General features: G+C 43.1%; 1 protein-coding gene across 2 annotated transcripts in view; it reads left to right on the top strand.

Moving 5' to 3' along the window:
• CHST11 (carbohydrate sulfotransferase 11) overlaps nt 1-22,643 on the top strand; it is a 250,596-nt gene that overhangs the window by 101,224 nt on the left and 126,729 nt on the right. For both annotated transcript variants that reach the window (XM_014608354.3, XM_014608350.3), the window contains exon 2: nt 1,586-1,671. In XM_014608354.3, the coding sequence (XP_014463840.1) occupies nt 1,586-1,671 (86 nt within the window). The remainder of the gene's footprint in view (nt 1-1,585; nt 1,672-22,643) is intronic.

Genomic DNA, 22,643 nt, shown 5'->3' with positions numbered 1-22,643 from the left:
CAACAGCAGCAGGGGTGGTGGCACGGAGCTGTGCCCCTTGCTGCTGCCAGGCAGGAAGGGGGTGCCTTGCCATAGTGGCACAGGACTTGTGGTAGCAGCACCGAGTGTCCCTACTGGGCCCTGCTCTTCCCTGCCATATCAGGTCTTTCCTGCTGGGCTGTGGAGGCCCTGGGAGGGAGGGCAGTGAGCCTGAGCCAGCAGCAGACAGCCCGCATCTGCCTCTTCCCCTCCAATGGGCTCTGCTGTGGCCATGCCACCCATGGGGGAGCGAAAGCTGGGCTCCATGCTTTGCTCTGCCATAGCAGCCACTACCTCCCATGGGTGGCAGCTGGGGCTTGGGCTTAGCTACAGGAGGCAAGGACTGCAGATCCAGGTCCCTGGCCCCATAGCCCTGGCAGCTGTGGGCTCCCTCTGGCAGAGCTGGGATTGGGGGGGTGGGGGAGTGAGGGGCACTGATAGAGCCCAGAGGGCTGTGGGTGGGGAGTGAAGGGCAATGGCATGGGCAGGACACCGGCATATCAGGGCTGCTCAGTGCCACAAAGCAGTAGGTGGTGGGAGACAGCTGCAGCTGGAGCTGCACCCTGGTAAGCAAAGGGGGCAGGGGGAGCTCTGATTTTTTCCATGATAAACGTAAAATCAAATGCCAAAATGTATAGGTATTTAGAATTTATTTTATTATAGTGATTGAGGCACTGGTAGACTTCTGAATTGCTTTAAAATTGTAAATATATCAATAAAATATTATGTTCAAAGTGGCGTTTCATTGTAACAACGCATATTTTGGAGGGTTTTAATCAGATAATTTGTGATTTTTAAACAGACAACCATGATCCCTGCTTATAACATGAGAACCATCACAATTCGACTTCATAGCTAACTCGCTGATCAGGTCTTGGATGAAGCCTCTGTCTGAAAACTGGCCTGCTTGCAATTGCAGAAACATAGTATTTATTGGTTGTGGCTGTCAGACTGGAACAGTCTAAAAAAACTGATTAAGCATTCTGAGCATGTAGTTAATATCCAGTGTGCAAGGGTATGATACTGCACATGTTGCTTTAGTGCAGTAGGGGGAAACCGAAGCTTTAGGCCAAATATCTGCAAATCCAGGTGCTGAATATCAGGAACTGGGCTGAGTCCAGGTTTAGGCATCCGCTTGGACATGGCCTGTTCTTATTTTTCCAGAAGTGTTGAGCATGGTCAGCAAGCAGGTCCTATGAGATCAGTGGGAGATGCAGGTGCTTGGGTCCTTCTGAAAATCAGAACACTTCTTGTTTAGATGCCTATATTGTAGATGTTTGTCAAAAAATCTAAGCCCCAAAGTGGGCTGATGTGTTTTGGCAGGGACAGAAAGAAGGGTGCCATGTTTTGGTGGGTACAAGCTCAGAATATACCAAGGGCACTCTGCTCTTAGACTTTTTCTTACAGGAGGTGATATGGATGTTTGAAAAAGTAGAAAAAGGTTTATAAAATTCCTGAGTGTGTCTGGAAATCCCAATCCTCATTGTATGCATTCTGTGTTACTGTCATCTTATTTTCTAAATACTCCTTTGCTAACCTGTGTTAATTTCAATTTCCCCCCCTGTAGTAATGCGTAGGAATCCATTTGGAATGGACATTTGTTGTCGGAAGGGGTCGAGAAGTCCTCTACAAGAACTGTACAATCCCACCCAGGTGAGTGTCCTGAGGTTACAGCCTAACTTTACAGCTCATCCTACAAATGCAGCCTGTATTAAATAGTAAAGATTTTTTCTTTAAGTCTTTTGCTCGTAATTATAATCACCTTCATTGTAGGGATTTGATCCTGCAAGCTGCAGAACTAAGTCCATTTGAGCTATAGGATGAAGGATCAGATTTTTAATGGCACTTAAGAGCCTAATGATGCAGATGCCTAAGCATTTATCCGCTTCTTTAGATGCCCAAATACCCCTAAAATCTGTCCCTTAGTCTTCCAACAGGAATCTCTTATGCTCTCTGATTCAGACACACAGGGGGATGCATAACCTACATAAAAATGTGGGTTATAATAGCACAACAAATAATGCTTCCATTTTGGGATTAGCATGTTGAACAGGGGTGGGAAAAATTTGGCATGCAGTCTGGATCTGGCCTGCCAAGGGATTTTATCTGGCTTGTAACCAGTCCCTCAGCTCCACCTGGCCCAGGGGCAGCCCAGGCTGTGGCACGTGCAGCTGGCCCCACCACTCCCAGGCGCGCAATGGGGCTGGGGCAGTGCAGTGGCAGGACTCAGCTTCCTGGCAGACCTGGTGGCAGCGGCAGTGGCAGTGTCTCCTTCGGGTTGCCGCTGCCAGTGTTGCTACTGTGACCGGACCCGGCCTTGCTGCCCAGGCACCCTAGCCTGTCCACCCTGCACCCACTGCCAGGGGCACCGGATGGGGTGGATGAGCAAGATCTCCATGGACGCCAGCTTGGGACCCCTGCCAGCAGGGCACGCTTAACCAGGTGGATGGAATGGGGCCGCAGGTGAGCAGGGTGTAGCATCTGGGAGCAGAGTGGGAGGGCAGGCCCGGGGCCAGGATTGTGGGGTGGTGACAGCAATTACGCGGCCCCCCCCCCACCTTGTCCCCACCCTGCTTCACTGTGTTGGCCTCCTCTGTACCTCTCTCCCCTCCTCTGCCCACCCCCCCCCACCCTCCAACCAGCCTGCAGCAGCTCACCAAAATTTCACAATTGGCCCTTCAGCCCAAATAATTGCCCATCCCTGTTGTAGATGGACTTTAAATTTTCCCAGTTTACTTTCCAGTCAAGTCTTGTTGTTGATATGAAGTCCAGACAAACCTAATAATTTATACTATTACTCTTTTTATCATAACTAGGTCTATTGATTTGTCAGTAAAACTGTTTGGGGGCAAGGTCTTTATCAATGTGAGCATAGGAAGGATAGTATGATCCTGAGTGGTCCTTGCGGTGTTTAGAGTAAAAGAAGTTATCTGAATTTTAGGTCTATTTGTTGTTGTTGCTCAGGGTACATTCAGATGTTACACTGTGGTTCACTTAACTGGGGTTACATCAATCTAAGTGATGGTCTGTACAGATGCTTAAGGAGTTTAGATTACGTAAAAAAAAAATGGGTGGCCCAATGTAACTTAGTTGACCTGTGGATGTGAAAAAAATTAGATCGAAAATAAGTTAGCCTGATCTAACAACCATCTGCACAGTCAGAGCACAGCCCCAGGGCTGTTTTTCAACCCCGCCTATTTTAGCTCCCTCAGCCTCTGATGGATAGTCCTCCTCCCCCTTGGGCCCATCAACCCCTGCACCCCAATCCCAACAACTCCCTTGAAGCAAGTTGTATGATCGTAGATCAGGTACTGCAAATGTGTGTATGTACCCTCAGTTTGTTTCCCATATGGGTGCTCAGTTGACATAGTCAAGTACTGCACTTCCTGTTGGTAGCAGAGAGGAAGTGCTGCCATTGAAACAGAATGTCTGCTGGCGGCTAAATGTATTTAGTCAGGTTTTAACAGCTGCCTATTATATGTTTATACCTCAATGAACACATTTTGTAAAACTCGGTCTGCTATTAAGGAAAGTGACTATCCTAATAAATCTGACTTGTTAGATTTAACAAGGCAGTAAATGTTTTAAATACCAGTTGATTATGAGAAGAATTGCTATACAACATGCAGAATAAATTCCAAGTGATCTTAAATGTATCTATAAAGAATTGTGAACAGCCTCAAGACACATGAGGGCTCAGCTCTTACAAGCATCTTGTTTCTTTTAACAGGTTAACTTTCCAATTAAACTTCAGCTGTGTATAGCTGAGATCACCAGCTTATCAATTTTTGCTTTAACACTTGATGCAACCGATGTGCAATCTCCTGCTAAATGCAAAGTGTACATAAAACTCCATGGATACAAACAATTGCTGCTAAGGAGCGTTAAAAAAAAAACTTAAAAGCTCTTTGGAGAAGGGCTTGTTCGGAGGAAAAAGGTTCTGCCACTTAATTATTATCTTGGGGGTCTATTTCTTATCATTCAAAACCTCCTTGTCTTTTTTTAATATTTTGTTCCCAAAGGTCATTCGGTAAGAAAAAGCTCATATGAATGCATCGGAGCCTTAATCCCACAGACCTTGCAATCATGGTGAATTTAAACATTTTCTGACCTGCAAGCAAAGAACGCAGCTGTCAGTTTATTTCACTGCCTCTCTTTCTTTTCTAATACGCAACCCAACTAGGTGAAGCATTAGAATTCCTACCCAGCCTGTCTTAGGAGGGAGCCAGAAAAGTCAATGTTTGAGTAAGTACAGCGTTTCTTCCAGCTAGTGTTGAACTAAGCAAATGACGTTCTTCACACATAAGAATTTCCATCAGTACACTGACATCTTCTGTTCCCAGCACATTAAAAAAAACAACAACTGATATTCAGCAGTTTTTTGGACTGGACTTTGTGCTGTATGTCATGCAGGAGTAGTCAAGCAGACACTACTGTGTGTGAATAAACATGCAAATGTATATGTTTCAAAAAGATGAGAGCAGCAAGACCCAGCGGTTTGATATGGAGGTCTTTATTAGGGCTGTTGAAAACTTCGGTCACTGATTCAATTTGGAGGAGATTTGGCCCGATTCGGCGGCTGAATCCGAATCAAATCAGGAGACCCATTAATCTCTCTAAAATCAATTTGGAGAGATTCAACTATTTGGCCATAGAGACAGCTTTATATGTTTTTTGTTTTTTTGTTTTTCTATGCACCTCAAGGTACCAGGCGTGGCTTATGAACGCTGAGATGGTGGGGCAGATGAAGTACTTCCGGTCCACTTCCAGGTCTGCCACCAGGTAGAACTCCCTCCCCCCTCCCCCCACGCTCCCATGGGACGCTCCATCCTCCCCACCATTGCAGCATTCATGACCCACGCTGGATACCTCAAGGTATGTAGAAAAAACATATAAAGCTGTGTCTATGGCCAAATCGCAGATTTTCCGAATCGGAATCAAATCTTCAGATTCGGATCCGGCTGAATCGAATCACTGTCCCCTGAATCGGGATGAATCCAAATTGAATACTGCCTGCTTCACACACCCCTAGTATTTATAACCCAGTGTGATCTTGGGGTTTTACTAGAATTTTTCTTTTATTGCCTTGATCTACAGTTTGATTTATACTTTTGGCCATAAAAATGTTCTCTTTCTTACCTCTTTTAAGCAGATCAGATGACTGCCTATTGTTTGGGGCAGTGGGTCTTAACCTGTGGGTCAACCCCCTTGGGTGTTTATTAGCCATTATGAAGGGGAAAGAGATACAAAGTCATTGTATTTGTTCTCTTTTGATGGAGATTGGAATTGAATGTTACAGGTAGCTGATCATAGATTACGATAATGAGATGAAGAAATTTGTGGCTAATGAGAATAAAACAAATCTCTTTTCTTTGTATACAAAAAACTACTGGTTTTTTTTTATGACGACTTGACATATTTGATCACATTTCAGGTGTGAAGGTGTCAACCAAAAATGCGTGCTCACGTGCTCTCATGTGCTGTTTAGTATTCAGCTTAGCTACCTCAGTAAGATAAAGGGATGAGGAGATCCAGCAGGTATTTGTAAATCTTCATGTAGGTCTAGGAAATCTCCCTAATTCAAACATCAGACTTTTAAACACTGAGAGGAACCTTGTGGGTATGGCATTGGACTACTACAGGATGGCTCAGTTTTAATTATTTAAGGGTAGGTGACTTTAAATATTTAATTTCTCTATACCTGTTGTTACATGATCTAAGAACAAGAGAACCCTATTGAGTAGTCAGCCGTGCAGCATTAACATACAACTTTCAGAACTGTCCAGCCTACTAAATTGCTAGGTGCCACAAAGCCAGCTAATTTGGTTCCTGCTTCTGTCAGTGGGCAAGAATGTTACGATTCACTGAAATAAAAGTAGGGCTGGGGCCTATTTAGTAATAGGAATGCAATACTGCTGTATGGGTTGCCTTGCATCCTAGTCCATAAAACAAATTTCCGTTGTGTAGTTAGTGACATCCTGTCAGTCTTTAGAAGACCTTTGGTCATGAATTCTATGCCAGACTATGCAACCTTGTAAAACTAGTTGGAGACGTAGTACTTTATGCCAGCACAGGATCTATCCAGTAGATGTGGCTGATATAGAGGAGTGTGTTTTGAGGTATCTTTTTCTGGATGTCTTTATGGAGCTGTGATATGTCCCTTGAATCTTTTGGCTGGGGTCAGTAAGTATAACCATGGCTTAACATTATGGGTTCAAATCCCATTACAAGGCTGACTAAAACTTATTCCCCTCTTGTGGCTGCCAGAGGTCCAGTTGAATGCAGCATTGCAATTCCAGTCTAGTTCTCAGTAGACAGGGTCCCTTGTCTCAGAAGATCATCCCTTGAACTTGGCAGTAATTGTTGATTCCCTTGCAAGATAAATGAATTGTTTTAATGGATGTACATTCATTTACTGTTGGGCAGAAGGGCTAGCATGGGCCCACTCACTCAGGAGACCTATCCTGTCCCCAGAAACACACTGATAGGAACATCCCTTTTTCTCCCATGCATAGCTTCAGGGTTGATGTATAATAATGAGGCATTGCCTGGGTTCTTGTTCCGTGCAAAGGATTTTGTTTGCTTGGGCATTCAGTGCAAACCTTTTCCCAAGTACTAACACCCCATTTAAAAATAAAGTCGGTATAGTTGTAGCTTAGTTAAATTGGCTAAACTGAATGTTTTCCTTGTCACATGGCTGCAAAGGAAGAGGGGAGAGGATTGAGCTTTAAGTGACTGGTGATATTGTCCTAGGAACATGGGTGTAAGGACCTGGGTACAACTGAACAAGGACCAAGAGTTTTGCAGGAATGCGTCAAACTCACTTTATATCTTGTTTTTATATTGCAAACCTCAGGAATTTAAAAACACAGGTAAACAAATATTTGCAAAGCATATTCTTAGCAAATGATACATGCCACAGTGTCTTGTAATTTGCCTGACTTCCTACAGCCCCATGCTCTAAAAATAAGTTAATTGTGGATCAGCACATTGAGCTCAAGTCACTGAAAGTTCAGAATTTGGCAATAACATATTTGAGGCTTGTGCACATCTGTGGGTGACACTGATCTGTCTGACGCCATTGAAAACAATACAGAATGGCAAGTAATTAATTGCTGAAGTGGACAAAGTGTTAAATGAGGGAAAATAATCACCTTTTTATAAGATGGGGTGGTTTTCCCACACTACTATGAAGACAAAGTTCACTTTGTGTTCTAAAGGAATTTGGGGTGCAGACTATCTAATCTGGCTATTGAGGTATTATGCCATGTTTCTCTTGGTGATATCTGAGGATGTAGTTACATGTGTACTTGCAACAAGTTCAATTCATTGGAAGGCTGTGACACATTAAAAAAAAAAGTTAGTATGTGTGCAGACATATTACCTTGATATGATCTTGAGATTAATCCTCACCTGAAAGGGGGCAGCTTTGCATTGCCATGAAGGCACTTAATATGCACTAAACTGCTTGACTGTGGGTTTGCTTATGATTTAACTGCATTTAGTAAGTGTTAAGTTGAACATATGACCCTACCCTGAGTGCCTAAGTTCATATGCAGACTGTGGTGTCAGGTCCTCAACACTTTTACACTTTGATTTACTGTACTCTTTGATCCCCCCACTTGCTTTCATCCATTAATCATTAGGCTACTTCACCATGGGTCAAATCTTCAGCCTTTTGTCATTTTTTTCCTTGCTAAACATGGTGCCTGCATTGAGAAGTGGGGCTGTTATGTAGTTTCTACTTGGTAGAGCTGGAGGCATGATGTCCAGCTGTTAGCTAATGTAAGTGAACCAATGCAGAGCTCCTATCTTTGACCTCCTACTGCCTTGTGTGATGAAATTGTACTGGGCTGCTATTTTAGATGAGTGGTTTCTTTTCCTTTTTGCTTCTGTCTTTTACCACATCCTTCCAAATGGCTGTAGGAAAGCAAGCTGATCCCTTGTGGACTGTACAGTGACTCGCTTGCCTCAAGCCGCAAGTGTCTTCTTTCTGGGCGTGCTTCACTATTGTCTGTGGCTCAGGCTGTCTGAGTAGTAGCCAACCCAGAGCAGCCAGCATCACTTTCTTTCATCTAAGTTGGTTGTTTTCTAACACACTTGGGTCTACCCTCCCCTGGGTTAACACCACATACAGTTGAGCTGGTTGCTGGCAGAGTGAGGGTTTAGGTGTCTAAGTTTCATGTCTAGACTACCTAGGTGGCTTGGAACCACGCAATCTGATCTCAGCAGTGTCCATTTTCATCTTTGTGCTTCTAAGTTATATGCACCAAGTACAGTGTAGTTGACTGTGTGCATCTCCATGTGCAATTAGCATGCAGAAATATTTGTCCCAGGCATAGTGTTTATACATGCACCCAGGACTGCAACATGTTGAGTTGGGGTGCAGCAGCCCTGGCTGGCAGAGAGTCTGGGGGAGGGGGGTCAGCCTGCCAGCCTGGGACTGCTCCTGCCCAGGTCAGTGTGCTGTGGAGGGGCTGGTTGAGGCACAAAGGAGCTACAGTGCCAGGCTTGCCAGCAGGCAGCCCCCACACTGTAGCACCCTTGTGCCCCAGCCAGCCCTGGTCACCTTCTGCGTGTGCATTCTGGCTCATATAACTACTCTGCTGTAGGATAGTACTTGGAAAGTACTGTCCTACAGTGGAGTTAATTTACTGCACCTTAAAATGGGTGCACATGTAGATAGTGACACTACTGTGGAGCTAATTAGTCAGCTCTTCAGTAAAGTGCACGAGTAAATGCACCCTGTAAGTGGTAGGCTGATGTTGCTCAACAGTTTTGAAATTTGGAAGATAAAAATCCTCAAGATTCTCTATAGATGTTTAAAAGTCCTTACACTCTTGGTAAAACAATGTGATTGTACCAGTGATGTTAGCTGAAATTTCTCCTGCCTTTTTTTGTGTACAGTTTATATATAAATGCTGGCTGCCATGCTCCACACCAAAAATACCTATATCATCTTATTATAGAAGTCCTCATGTGGACTGTGCAAAGCTGGCAAATACTGAAGTTCATCTCTCTCTCCTAAATGGCAAGAAATTTGCACATACTAACTCTTTGCACACAAGACACATTGTCATAAATATACACATGCATTTGTTGTACATAAGCTGTTTTGATGAGTTCTTTACCAGTGCCAATGGGGAGAATCACAATGGGTGACTTGCTTCTATCTTTATAGACAGCTGTGCTGTTGTAAATGACAACATGGTGAGTGTAGCTCATAATCACAGTTGTTGATTGATCATTTATAAACATTCACCAAGGGGTGCAGAACAGAATGGGGATCTAGTGAAAACACCCAATGCCCGATGCCAAACTCTGGCTACTTAATTCTATCAGCAAATGATGGCAGGGCATCCAATTAACCTACGTTGCAGCAGCAAATGCCCACCAGTGAAAGAGGAACATAATGATTTACTCCAAGGATGACTCCTTATGCCAAGACATGCTGTCATGCTTGCAAGTAGTAAAACAGCAGCTGGCTGGGGATGCAATATTATGTGAACCTTAGCATAAGCGTAGCATTAGTTAGAGTGCTATATTATTAATTTCTGATTACAAATTATAAGAACCCATGTTAGAAGCTGGGGAAATTGCTGTTGGCTTTTTCCTTTTTTCCTGGTACTGTGCACTGAACATATGCTGTGACATCACTGATACCTATATAAGGCAAAAGGAATTAGTCAAACCTGTACAGTTGCTACCATTAGTCAAGGTACCATATTCATCCCTGGAATAAACCTATTCAAAGTACAGTATTGGAGTTGCATCAAGAATGAATTTCTGGCCACATGTGCTTAATACATTGCTCATTACCTACATGAAATTAAATGAAAATACATACAGCCCTCTCTCTGTGTAACTCTAGTTTCCCCTGATATAATTCTTCACAGAAGCTTATGGTATCTACTTCCTAATTTCTGTGAATCTTGGTTTAGTTTTGTTATTTAAGAGCTCTACTGGTATAGATGTAAAGGCTTTATGGTAGTGCAAAGAATCCAGACAAATAGTGTAATAATTCTGAAAGGCACAACCAAGCAGAAAAGGATGGCATAGGAGCTCTGTTTTCAAAACTGGCTACAGAAATGGAATCCTTGCCTTACGTACTGAACAAGCACATAAAGCAAGTATGCAGAAGATTTAAAAGTCCCAGAATGAGCAGTTGGACAGAGAAGTGGAGCAGGGTTTGAAATTTGAGATCCAAGTTTCAGATCCAAATTCCATTAAAAATAGTGCGATTCTTTCCATTTGCATTTAATTGGCTATGGGCCATACTCCAGATCACTTGCTGTGCTTAATGCTGTTTGATCCAGACAAACATGTGTTCTAAACTGAGCAAGACACTTGCCTAATTTTCTGTTTTTTGTTTTGTTTTGATTTTGTTTGCCTGAAAACTGTATACCAGACTGAATAATGCAGCAGACCTAGATAACTGTATCTCTAAGTGCGGGGGAAGGTGGCAGCCTGGGAGCAAGGGGCAATGTGAGAGTATTGCAAATGTCCCACATACAGAAGCTGCAAATTGCTGAAATGAATGCAGGTGTCTGCCACCTTCTCCTCCAGAGACAGAGCATCCTTTCTGTCTGCTCTTTAATAAGCACACTAGCACCACCAGCCAAATGGCTACATCCCAATCCTGTCTCTCACAGCTCGCATTTCCTGACTGTTCACACGGTAACCTCTCTTGGTTTGCTTCTGGTGTATATATTTTTGGCAGGTTTCTGCAGTGTACATTTGTCAAAACATCTGCAGATTTCTTCGTTTTGTCATAAAAGCGATTCCTTAACTCTGTGCTGGACACTCATAAGCCATATGCAGTAAGGAAAGGTGATTCTCTTTATATGCAGGGAGCCTCGCAACAAACTGCTTTTCCCTAATGATCTGTAACATCTCCCAGTAGACGCGATTGAAAACTGACGGAAGAAAAACTACCAAGACGAGCAGTTTTCAGTTATTAACTGACTACATTTTGGCTTTAAAGGGAGAGAGAGGAAACTGGTCATATATTCCCAGTTCTGCCCACAGTATTGGATTCCCCAATTTCCTTTTTTTTTTTTTACATTCATCCTGTCTAAAGTGCAACTTTAGATGCTGAGATTTGACCTTCTAGATTGATTAATCGATGTACTTCTTAGTCTGATATAAGGTCAATTGTCTCTGTATATAATCAGCTGTATTTGACCAAAGTTTTCTACAGTAAGTATAATGCATTATATACGTGTACACATGCACTGCTCTTCTATAAATATAGCATACAGAACCAAATCAAAATGTTGCCAAGTATCCCTTTAAATGATGTGGCTGCAGAAGTTGCTATGTGTTCTGATGCTCCTTTGCTGTAGGAAGTCGTGACATCAGTCAAAAACTTTTTTTTCTTGTGGGTACAGTCTGTTTTGGTTGTCAGATGCACCAAATAATTTCAGCTGGAAAAAAATTTTTGGAACTAGAAGCATAGCTGTCCCCTCTTAACCAGCAGCCTACCAGTTAGGACGCTCCCACAGGATACAAGTAATCCCAACACAGTACCCTTCTCTACCTGACATGATACAAACCCACATCTCCCATGTTCCAGGATGGGGTCCTACCTACTATGCAAAAGTCTGTTCTGGGGTAGAGTGCTCTGCTTAGTCTCTCTCGGTGATTCTCTTTTTACTGTGCATGAATAAATTTTTAATGGAATAAAGATAAGAACTGAAGGTGTCCTGCTTGCCACGTCACCATCCTAACCGCAGGATATGAGGTATTCGGGTGAGTCTTTTTCAATCTCTCCAGTGCCACTTGGTATAAAATATTTATGTAAGTCATTGAATCAGACACTTGGATGCCTCTGTAGTCTGGCTGTTGAAACATTGAACGAAGGGGCATCTGGGCTCCTGTCCGTGCTCCCATGAACCATTTGATTATTTAAGCAGAATGAAACAGTATCAACAGGAGACTGAGAACAGTCTTCCCTGCCTCCTCCCAGATGCCTGGAGTCTCGCTCTAACTTGGTGATTAGGGCAATTTCCTGGGAGGTAGTCTAGTTGATTTCCCCTGGAGGACTTGATCTGGATCTCCCATCTGGCACAGGAGCCTGGGATTTGAATACTTTCTGGCAGGTGTGCTATGTCCATCTGAATCACTGGGCTATGGCATTAATAGGCATCACCACCACTAGCAGTTTTGTGATTCTAGCTTTTTTTTTCCAAATACCAAAGAAACCAAACTTTTCAGATCAAATTAAATATTACATTTAATGCAAATAAAAATGTTTGCGGGGCAAGGCTCCTTTCAATGAGAGAAGTATTTTCATTCAATCTGAACAATTTAACATGGCTATGGAATATAAAATCAGTTGTTCACTAAGCCTTATTTGCAGGGTCAGCATGGTTTGTATTAGTCATTATTATTCATCAGCTTCAGATCCAGACTCCTGAGGTAGCATTCTGTTCTTTCATAGGAGCCTTGCTGATCAGAACTGGTCATCTATGTCCCAGAAATGCCACTCATCCACTGTGGCATTCTATTTCAGGGCATATTTGTAGCTCTTCACATGAGAAGGGCTACGTATGCAGGAATAGTGTGCCAGGCTGTAAACTAGTAGCATTTTTGAGACTTGAAAGACCACGTAGATGGTTTTAGCTCGCTCCTACGATGTCTGATCCTTTTCTAGGAACAACAGTGTCTGTATTGTGTGTGGACATGGTTCTCAAGCATGGCTTCACTGCAAGTTCAGGCTAAAACTAGGGGTTAATTTATTCTACAGCTCCAAATGTATTGGCTGACACTCAGAGCACTGTTGTTCCTTATGATGCTTTTAATATGGTTCTGATTAGTGATGATGTGTCTTAATATTTTATCTATGCCACTGAACTGTGGTACAGCACTGGGTTGTATTGCAGCAGAGGGACATTGTTTAAGCAAGACTTTCTCTTCGGTAACTCCAAGATCGAAGCGTGTCTGTATTTGGCAACAGTCTTTTTGTAACATAGGCTTCCTGAGTTGGAGGTGTTGTGTAGCCTGATTTGTCCATTCATAACCTAGAGAAGGAGACGGGGATGGATAGTGAAATTCTAGCCAGCTTGAAGTCTATAGCTGAACTCCCCTTTGACTTTAAAGGGGCCAAGATTTCACCTGGAGGACTTAATCTGGATCTCCCATCTGGCACAGGAGAACACTATAGACTAAGCAGCAACACTTATTTTGCCTTCCTTTTTTCTTATTCAGGGCACAGTAGTGCATTAGAAAATATTGAACAGTTTGATTCTAATGTGGAAGGCAGTAGCAAGGCGACTGTAACTAAATCAAAGAGAGTTGGCAAACCTATGAACTAAAGTTTATGTATATTTGTGATGCCAGGAAAAATCCAGAGAGGGGGGTGTTCCTTTCTTTCCAATCTTAAATCGCATCTGAACAGCATTCGTACCACAAAGTAAATTCAGTCACGGAACTTGAAGGAAAACATTTACACTCAGGTTTTGAGATGCATTTAAAAATACAGTCCTGTTGCAATCAAAATTATATTAAGCAATTAGATAGTTGCACAGCAAATTAGCAAGACTCTGAAGTTAACTAGAAAATTGATGCCCTAATATAGATATTTCCCTCCTTCCTGTAAATGTGACTACATCCTTTAGATCATTTTAGACAAGCATCTGGGGATTAGTAAGAGGAAGCGGGTATTAATTCAATTAGGTGATAAAAGACACATGCACAGGCTGCCATAGGGAACTGACATTGGTAGTTGAAGTAAAAAATGCCTTCCATAGCTAGGAGAAAACTTTTTTTTTCTTTCTTTTTTTCCCCATTCAAGCCATGCTTGGCTTTTGCCATGCATATATTTTAGTTATGACACATCAGTTGACAGGATTGTATTTACATAGCAATGTAGTTAATGTCATATTTTGGGACCAAAGCCTTGATGTCAATAGATGGATGGAATGCCAGAGAACAGATGCACAGTGGTAGCTTTCAGTTCATTTTGATGCGTTAAATATTCATAATAAGCTCAGCTGAAGGAGAAAAGAAATGTTTCATTGAACTGGTACACTGGAAGCTAAAGTCTTTGGATCTTCTCCAAAGTGTAACGTCTTACTTAATGTAAATTGAATGAAGGTCCCTGTGGTGAAGGTGAGATGTAGTATTAGGTAGTTCCACAATTGCTGCTTTCTTCTCTTTAAGAGATTGTGTTGCCAGTGACAGCACCCTATAAAATAATAGCTCAGCATTCGCTGTTCCAAGCGGTGTATGTAAACAGAGCATAGTTATATTTTCATGGGGTTTGGACGCACAAAAATCACCCTTGTGTACACCTTCAGACACTTAGTCATTTTTAAATATTTTCTTCAGTGCACATATTTACAATCTAAAATCAAAAAATCCTTCCACTACCTGTTTGAACCATGAACACCCTCGTACTCCTATAATGTATATTCTTGCCTCACCGTTTTCAAGTGCTGATCTGAGGCTTCAAACAGAGGATAGGGATGCTTTATCTGCCACTAGCCTTTGAAACATGTTTTGTACAGTATATGCAAGCTATTTGTATGTAAAATGCATGTGTGTGTGTCTGCATGTTGCCACATTACCACTTTGCTTTGTGTGTATACACCACTTAGCACAATAGGGTCCTGACCAATAACATGGGCTCTTGTGGATTTTTCACATTTTTTACAAGCAAGTAATAGGCTAATGAGCCACAGCAGTTTTGTTTTAGTTGTATGTCATTACACGGTAAGGAGAAAAGCTGAGTTATTCCAGAAGCACACAAACAGCTTACCAGGGTCTGCAGTGTCCAGAGCACTCTGGCCTGACCTAGGAAGGCACTTAAGGAAGTGCTCAAATCTTGGGATAGGAGTGGTCCCACTGGTTTCATGAAGCTATGTCAGGCTGAAGAAGGCCAGGCCTTAGTGCACTCATTGTTCAGTGACTGAAAAAGGAAGTCTAATCATTGTTGTTGGAAGGACAGGTTTGTATTTTGTGGAGATGGAGCAGGTTAAAAGGGTCACATTTATCTTCCCAGTTTGGAATCTCTTTTCTCCACCCCCAGCAATCGTTCTCTAGTATATCATCTCCTTTCCCCTCTCTGATTTTCTCCAACTTAGCTTACTAGAAATAGAATGGTTTGTCAGTGATGGGATGCCAGCTGTGTTTATGGGCGGGGCATTGTCAAAAAGTTTAACCAGACAATTGGAGAGTGGCTGTGGACACTTGGTGACAAATGAAGGAGAAAGTAAAGTACTGCCTTTTTGTAATGTATTGTTCTTGTTCTTTTTTTAAACAAAAGTGCAAAACTAAAGTAGATCCACTAAGGTTTAAATGTGTGGGGGTTTTTTTGTTTTGTTTTTATTGTGGGGGGGGGAGGGAGTGGGGGGGTTGCTTGCTGATATATATGGTGGTTTGTCTTTTCCTATGGCTTGTGGAAAATAGTGTTGTGTTTAATGGGAATTAGGGGGGGAAAAAAACTATTGTACAGCAAACTTCAGTTGAATGTCTGACTTCCCTTTGTGATAATGTAGGGTAACTGGGAAATGAGCCAGTGTAAAACAAATGGCTGCAACATGTTTTGGAGGCCACTGTTGCACACACAGATTTGGAGGCTGAGATCTGTACAAAATAGAGCTACCTTTTTCCAAAGGTTGTAATAGATGTATTCCCTGCATACCTCTTCTGGGGTTATATGCCCATATATGCAGACATATGAATTTGTGCGTACAACTTGATATTTATGGAGCTGATTCAAAGTGCGCTATAGAGTTTTTCACTACCTCCAATGGGCTTTGAATCCAGCTCTTTGTATAAATACCAGCATGCACTAGCAAACTTTTGCCTGTACAGCTGATGCCACCTTGTACTTGTGTGGTAGATTCTTTCTAAGGAGCTGATACAGGTTTAGAAATATTAATGATTTTAGAGTCACAACAGCCCAATGTATTGGATCCTTATGATTTGTCATCTTAGTTTTGCACATGAAGTAATGAGACAGAGGCTGTTGCCCAAGACTCTTAAAACAGCTTTCTTCCTCTAAATCAGTCTTAACAAGCTAGAATGGTGCTCCCTGGGATAGTAATGTGTGGGGTAGTCAGAGAGATGCAGGTTTAAACCCCTTCTGGGTCTAGAAGCAGGGTCTCCTGGTTCCTGGGCAAGTGCCTTAACCACTAAACTACTGGACTAAACCATAAGGCCCTCCCCTCCTCAATCCCATTCCCCACCTCCAGCATCTAACACCTCGTAGTTGTGGTTTTTTGCCAGCTACAATTTAAAGACTTATGCTCACTCAGGGCACACATGTATGGAGCCATGCAGTTGCCTAGCCCAAGTGTAGCCTACTGTACATGCCTAGTACATACATGGACACACTTGCTTCCTTGTGCAGTATGTCCATGTAGGATCATGATCTGTGTATAAGTGCCAAAAATGGCAGTAACGCATCTGGGTAAGTGCCATTTGGATGCATGCAATGAAATGGGATTCTTCCCAGAGTGTCTGAGCCTCATTTGACCCAGGGCCACTTTAATTTTCATTTGGTCCATTAACTGAGTTAGGACATAAAATATTGACACTAAAGGGAAAAAATCACCTTTCTATCTAAGTGTAAAAGATCCTGAAACAAAATACGCAGAATAAATGAATGAATTCTTAGCCAGGTTCAATTAATAATTTATTGCTTTTCCTCATGACATTATCAGTGTAATTAAATCTGTAGCTGAAGAAATAAAACAAAGTATCGTCTGTTACAACACTGAATCTCTCTAAAAAGCCATGGGCAAAATACTGTTGTTTGTTACTAAGGACTATCCTACTGACATACAGGTTCACATTCTATCTTTTGTTAACAAGCTGAGTTGCAAGTAATAAGGCAATAAAACCCTATTGTTACTTTAAGTTATTTGCAACAAAGACACAGAAAAAAGATTTAAAACAGCTCCCAAAAGAAACTTGCAGAAGGTCTGGCTATTTGGCTGTTTAGGGCTATTGGTTACAAATATAGTGAATATTCATACTAGATTATTAACTTGGAGTGTAAGGTCGTATAGGATGCACTGAATAGCTCCATATTTATATGAATACTGAAGTAGGAACAAGTGTCATGTGGGGCATAGATAACAGGCATTAAAGTGCTACTGAGAGGCATTGATCCAGGTCTGCAAGCAGTATCCAGAAAATGTCATGTGCCTGAGGCAGCAAAGCTGTTTTTAAAAAGGATGTGGAAAATCATCTTTAAAAAAGGAGGGGGGGGGTGTATATAAAACAATAAATAAAACAAACAGTTATGGACAGAGCATGCTTATTCTATCAGCCCCCATGGAAAAAGCTTCTGCTATTTGGGCCATGTAGAGGCCTACATGGGATGCTTACATTTCATGGTACTTCCAGTGTAGGACTAAAAGTGTCCCTTTAAAAATGTGCATGTGTTCCAGTGGTGCTCACTGTGTTCTGTGTTTGTGAGAACAAAAATCTGCCAAAATGGCCAAAAATCAAAGCTGCGATATGTACAGAACCAGGCCTAGCGTGTTTGTGTAAGTTCAGTAAACATAGTACCTCCATGGTTTCTTCTTGCTCTTTTTCTTGTATAAAGAGCAAGAGACAACATTTATTGACAAGATTGTGATCCTAATCTAGGAATATAGTGAAATAGAGAAGAACTGCAGAGACCGAGTGAAACTAAAAGGAAACTGCAGCTGACAGCGACAGGTGCTGCGAATAAATGGCTTCTTTAGGAAAATAAATTACAAATGCATTACAGTCAATACTATCATCCCTAAATGTATATCCGAAGGGAAATTAAAGGCTGAGAAGTAGCTGCCATCTCCTCTTGGGTTACCATCTCCTAGGGACCAAAAATATTCCTGGAATGGTATACTTCTTGGTTGCTTCTACAAGATGGAACACAATGAGCCTTAGTAGTGAGCTCACAAATTATTTAAAGGTATGCTGCTCTATTCTTTATATACAATATTGCTTGAGTGGTTTTGCTGTGGGATAGAAGCTGACATGGATCACGAAGCCTAAAGGTGCTTACAGATGTGAGTGGAGGCTGGGGGAAATAGCGCTTTAGTTTCAGAACATGCCCAGAATAGAAAATGTGTCTAGTGTCTGTGTAGCTCACACACTTCAGTAGGGTTTTTTGGTGCTTATTGAGTCAGCTGTTAGATATAAGCACCAAAAAGCCCCGCTGAAGTACACAAGCTATATAGACACTTGGGAGTTGGATCAAACTGACGTGACTCCTCTTCTGGTAAAGTGCTGGCTTTTTCGTTTCTTTGTTTGTTTTTGTGTCCTGTTCTCCCCCCCCCCCCCCAAACCAACTGTTAGCACCCCAAATTATATTGGCTTTGTAGATCAATTGGTTGTTATGTAGGTAACTAGACCTTTGAAAATTCAGTGTAAACTTCTCCACCAATTTTCAGTGGATGTCACATCAGTGTCATCAGTGGAAAGAAGCTCCTGCTTCAAATGGGCTTTGAGGCAGTCCTTAAGTAATCGGTTTTGAGGAAGTGTCAATAGTATTTTCACTCAAGTCTCTCTTTATGCGAATTCATTTTGTGCAAATTCACTTATATGCAATGACCTTATTTATACCAGAAATTCGCTTTGTGCGAGAAATCCAATCTTATGTGAAGTTGGCTGCCAGCGAGCTTCCTGCAGGCTGGCAGAGTTCCAGCCTGCAGGGAGCTGGGAGGAAGCAGGAGGAAGGCAGAGAGACAGGGGATGCCACATGCATGTACAGTACATGCATGTGGCCCCAGTTAGTCTTGATGGCAGCTCCAGCAGGTAAGTTGTGGGGGGAGAGGGGGCTTGAGGCCCCTGTAGGAAGGGAGCTGGGCAGGGCTGGGGCTGCTGTCCCACCAGGGGGTGCTTGGGGCCCAGGGCCGCAGCGTGCAGCTGCAGGGCCCCAGCAGGGAGCAGGATGGAGCCTCCAGTGGCTCATCGGGGGACGGGGAGGGCTAGCTCCACACTGCTGTGCACAGTTCCAAGGGGAAGGGGCAGACACACAGGTGCAGTGGGCCCTGGCTCCAGTCCTGGGCCCAGTTCGGCTACTCTCCCTGCCTGGTCCCAGCATCCTGCACACTGCTGCCCTGGCCACACACCTCCTGTGGCACAGGATTGCACCCCTCAAAGAGCAGTAAGCACAGGAGATGCATCCCCAGGGCAGAGCAGGACAAGCAGCCACCGTTCCCTGCTGCCCTGCTTCCCTGCCCTGGGTTCCTCTCCAGCCTGGCAAGCATGACCCGGCGTGGCTGGGAACAGCGGGGCTATGCAGAGAGGCTACAAGCTCCCTGCTGCACTGGGTCATGCCCACCGGACTACAGAGGCACCCGGGGCAGGGAAGCAGCGGACAGCAGGGCCACGCGGAGAAGGTGCTCGCCCCGCGCTACCTTGGCAACGCGCCCACTGCTCGTGCTGCTTCTTGCAGCGCGGAGCTCGCAGCCTCTCCGTGCAGCAGTTATTGTACTGTGTCATTTATTGTTTGAATTTGTCATGGTTTGAGGGGGACAGTAGAGTGAGGCTGGTACGTATCCCTATTAATTACATGTAGTAATGGATTCACTTTATGCAAATTCGCTTTATGCAAGGGTTTTTCTGGACCGCAACCCTTGCATAAAGAGAGACCCAAATGTATATTGTAATAATGGCTTCTGCACTGAGCTATTGGTCCATAATAACTGCTGACCCTGTTTAGTCGTATGCATTATTTTCTAGGGTGTGGAATGTTTAATGATTTTGTTGTATGGCCTTAATGGTAACATAATAATAATAATAATGATTTGCAGATAAAAACATTACTTGCCAAGTATAGTGCAGTTCTGCATCTTATTATGATACAGCTGCTTCAGCCTCTGATACTACCAGAGCTATTAGAGCAATTTAGTAAATGTAAACCTTGAGTTTGGGGTTGGTAGATAAGATAAATTGAATTAATGCACGAACACAAAATGAGGTGAAAAGAAAAAGCGGTTCTTAATTGGTTCAAGACAACCTACAATGTTTTGGCTCTGATATTGTTATTTGGAGGTAGGTACCATAAATAGCAACTCAGATGACCTGAAACCAATCTAATGTGGAAGAATGAATATAGGACTGGGAGCCTGGAGGTTTTACATTTTAATGGTGTCTAGCCACTGACTCACCCCGTGGTCTTGGTCAAGTCATTCTACATTTCTGTCTCAATATGCCTACATATAAAATGGCAATAAAGTATATCCCAACATCTTGCAGGGGTATAGTGAAGATTAAGTTAACTAATGCCTCTATGGAGACTTATTTTGATTTTACTTTAAGTTTAATTATGGTTACAGGTTTCAGGTATGTATGTATCAAGACTCGAGAGTTAACTGACCTCAGATGTACCTCTTAAATACCTTCCCTATATGAATGAAAGTAACAAAACTTGAGACCTACTGCCATACATGTGTGTTTAGAGATGCCCTCTATAAAATAGCACCAACTGTTCTAAATAATACTTGTGGGGAGGTGAGGAGCTCAGGGTCATTGGGAAATGTTAGCTTGTTTCAGTGATGTGTGGCAGAAGGGAGATGCATTATCTCCTCACAACATCAGGTTAGGGTGACCCCCTATCCTTAAGTGAGCAAGACAGTCCCAGAATGGGGTCATCAAGTCTTGGTCCTGGGCTGCATGACTCTGGGACAGCATTTGTGCCGGATTTGCAGCATCATGCAGGGATCCAAGTTTTCCCTTCCAGGCTGGCAGTGTTTCAGCCTGCAAGGGGCTGCTTGGGGCTGCTGGGAACAGAACGCAGTGGTCGCTGCAGGGGGATCAGTAGCTCTCACACATACATATGGCTGGGAAAGAGCAGGACAACATGGAGAGCAGCTCCCTGCAGGTAAGCCTATGGGGGTGGAGGAATGGGGGGCAGATTGATGCCCCCACAGTGAAGGAGGATGTGGGGCTAGGGCTGGGGGTGCTGCCCAGCCAGGGCTGTGTGTAGGGCCCTGGGGCTGGAGCAGGGAGTGTGACAGCCACAAGTAGCTCATCCAGGGGGCACAGAGTAAGACTGCTTCCTGCTGCTGTGTGCCTCCCCCCACCCCCCGCGAGGGGGGCCACAGAGGGGCATGCGCCCTCCAGATTTGTGCACAGGGCAGGGGTGGGCAGCCTGCTACAGGCTTTGTGTTCCCTGCCCTCACCCCAGGGAGTCCTGTGCTGCCATGGTGATGCACCCCCTGCCCGCCTGGCAGCAACTGGGGCGGTATTGGCATGGAGTTGTGCCCTCCCCTGCCCCTTTGCTGCCAGGTGAGCAGGAGCAGGGGGCATGCAGCAGACAGAGGGTGGTCAGGGGAAGGTTAGCAGGGCGGGGAGCCCGCATTCGTCACGGCCTCGCTTGGCTCCGCTCTGTTCCGGCTGTGCTGCTGGCAGGGATGGTGGGGAGACGGGTATGCATCTTGCCTTTACATTTTAAAAAGGTGGTCACCCTTCATCAGGGACACATTAGCACTTCCCCAGCATTTTTCACCAGTAACCCCACTGCCATATAAGAGGTGAGGGTGGTATCAAAAATCAGATGTGTTCAGTGGGTCCTTGCTCTATGCCTGCATTTATGAGGGTATAAGGATTTGGCTTGTGCATTACATTAGTTTTGCCTTGGAATTCTATATTTTTAGCCTTACTCATGCAAAAATCCCACTGGAATTGATCAACTCTTCCAGAGTAAAGAAGTTATGATTGGACCTCTATAATGTTCTCTTCTTAAAAGGGTTGTAAAATGTTTGTCTGTTTGCCACATTCTACTAAACTATGTCTTAATGTGCAGATGATGTCTTTGTGTAGATAGGCAATAATGATGGCAGGGGGAAAATGACATTCATGAATGTGATTTAACAGTGCATATGAATTCCATTGCTTTGCCTACTCATAACCATTCAGATGGATGAGATTTTTTTTCATGTGAAGTTTGTGGGGAAACTTTCTGTGCAGTACATAGAATCCTAGGAGAAGTAAGCTGGAAGGACCTCAGAAGATTAACAAGTCCAAGTCCCTGGACATGGCAGGATCACGCCTGCCCAACCCATCCCAGACAAATGTTTGTATAATCTGCACTTTGAAAGTTTCAGTGATGGAGATTCCACATCCTCTCTAGCTACGGCTACTCACTCAAGAACATGCATCTGGACTGGAAAGTGGAAAGTGAGGCAGCAGGAAACTACAAAGTGACTTCAGGGACTAGTTACAAGTTCAAATAATGAATAGCAAGTATTGACTCCGATGAGAATTAAAAGCTCACAAATCTAGGTGCTGAAATTTGTTCACGTGAATAATGAACAATTGTAAAATTCTGCTTACAAAAAATCACCACAGGAAAAGAGGCCAATATTTTAAAATTGTTCAGTGATATACCTGGGGAGTATGGTCTGTGGGAAGGAGCAATGTATGGAATTCAAAATAATTTTCTTAAATGCAAAAAACGTATCAAACACAAAACACTGCATTTTATTAAAATGAAACAAAGTGTTAAGTGCATTATCATCTCTAACACAATTATATTTACAGTTTAAGTTTTTCTGTCAAATTTTACTTGTCTCTAGATGACCTTTACATTGATCAATAATTTCATATGATTGGATATATATTTTTATATACTTTAAAATAGGCATACATTTGAGGTATAGATTCATTTGCCTAATATT

The sequence above is a fragment of the Alligator mississippiensis genome, chromosome 4 (assembly GCF_030867095.1).
Source record: "Alligator mississippiensis isolate rAllMis1 chromosome 4, rAllMis1, whole genome shotgun sequence".
Classification (NCBI taxonomy): Eukaryota; Metazoa; Chordata; order Crocodylia; family Alligatoridae; genus Alligator; species Alligator mississippiensis.
The sequence above is the reverse complement of the archived record's forward strand: the minus strand, read 5'-3'. Positions and strand labels throughout refer to the sequence as shown.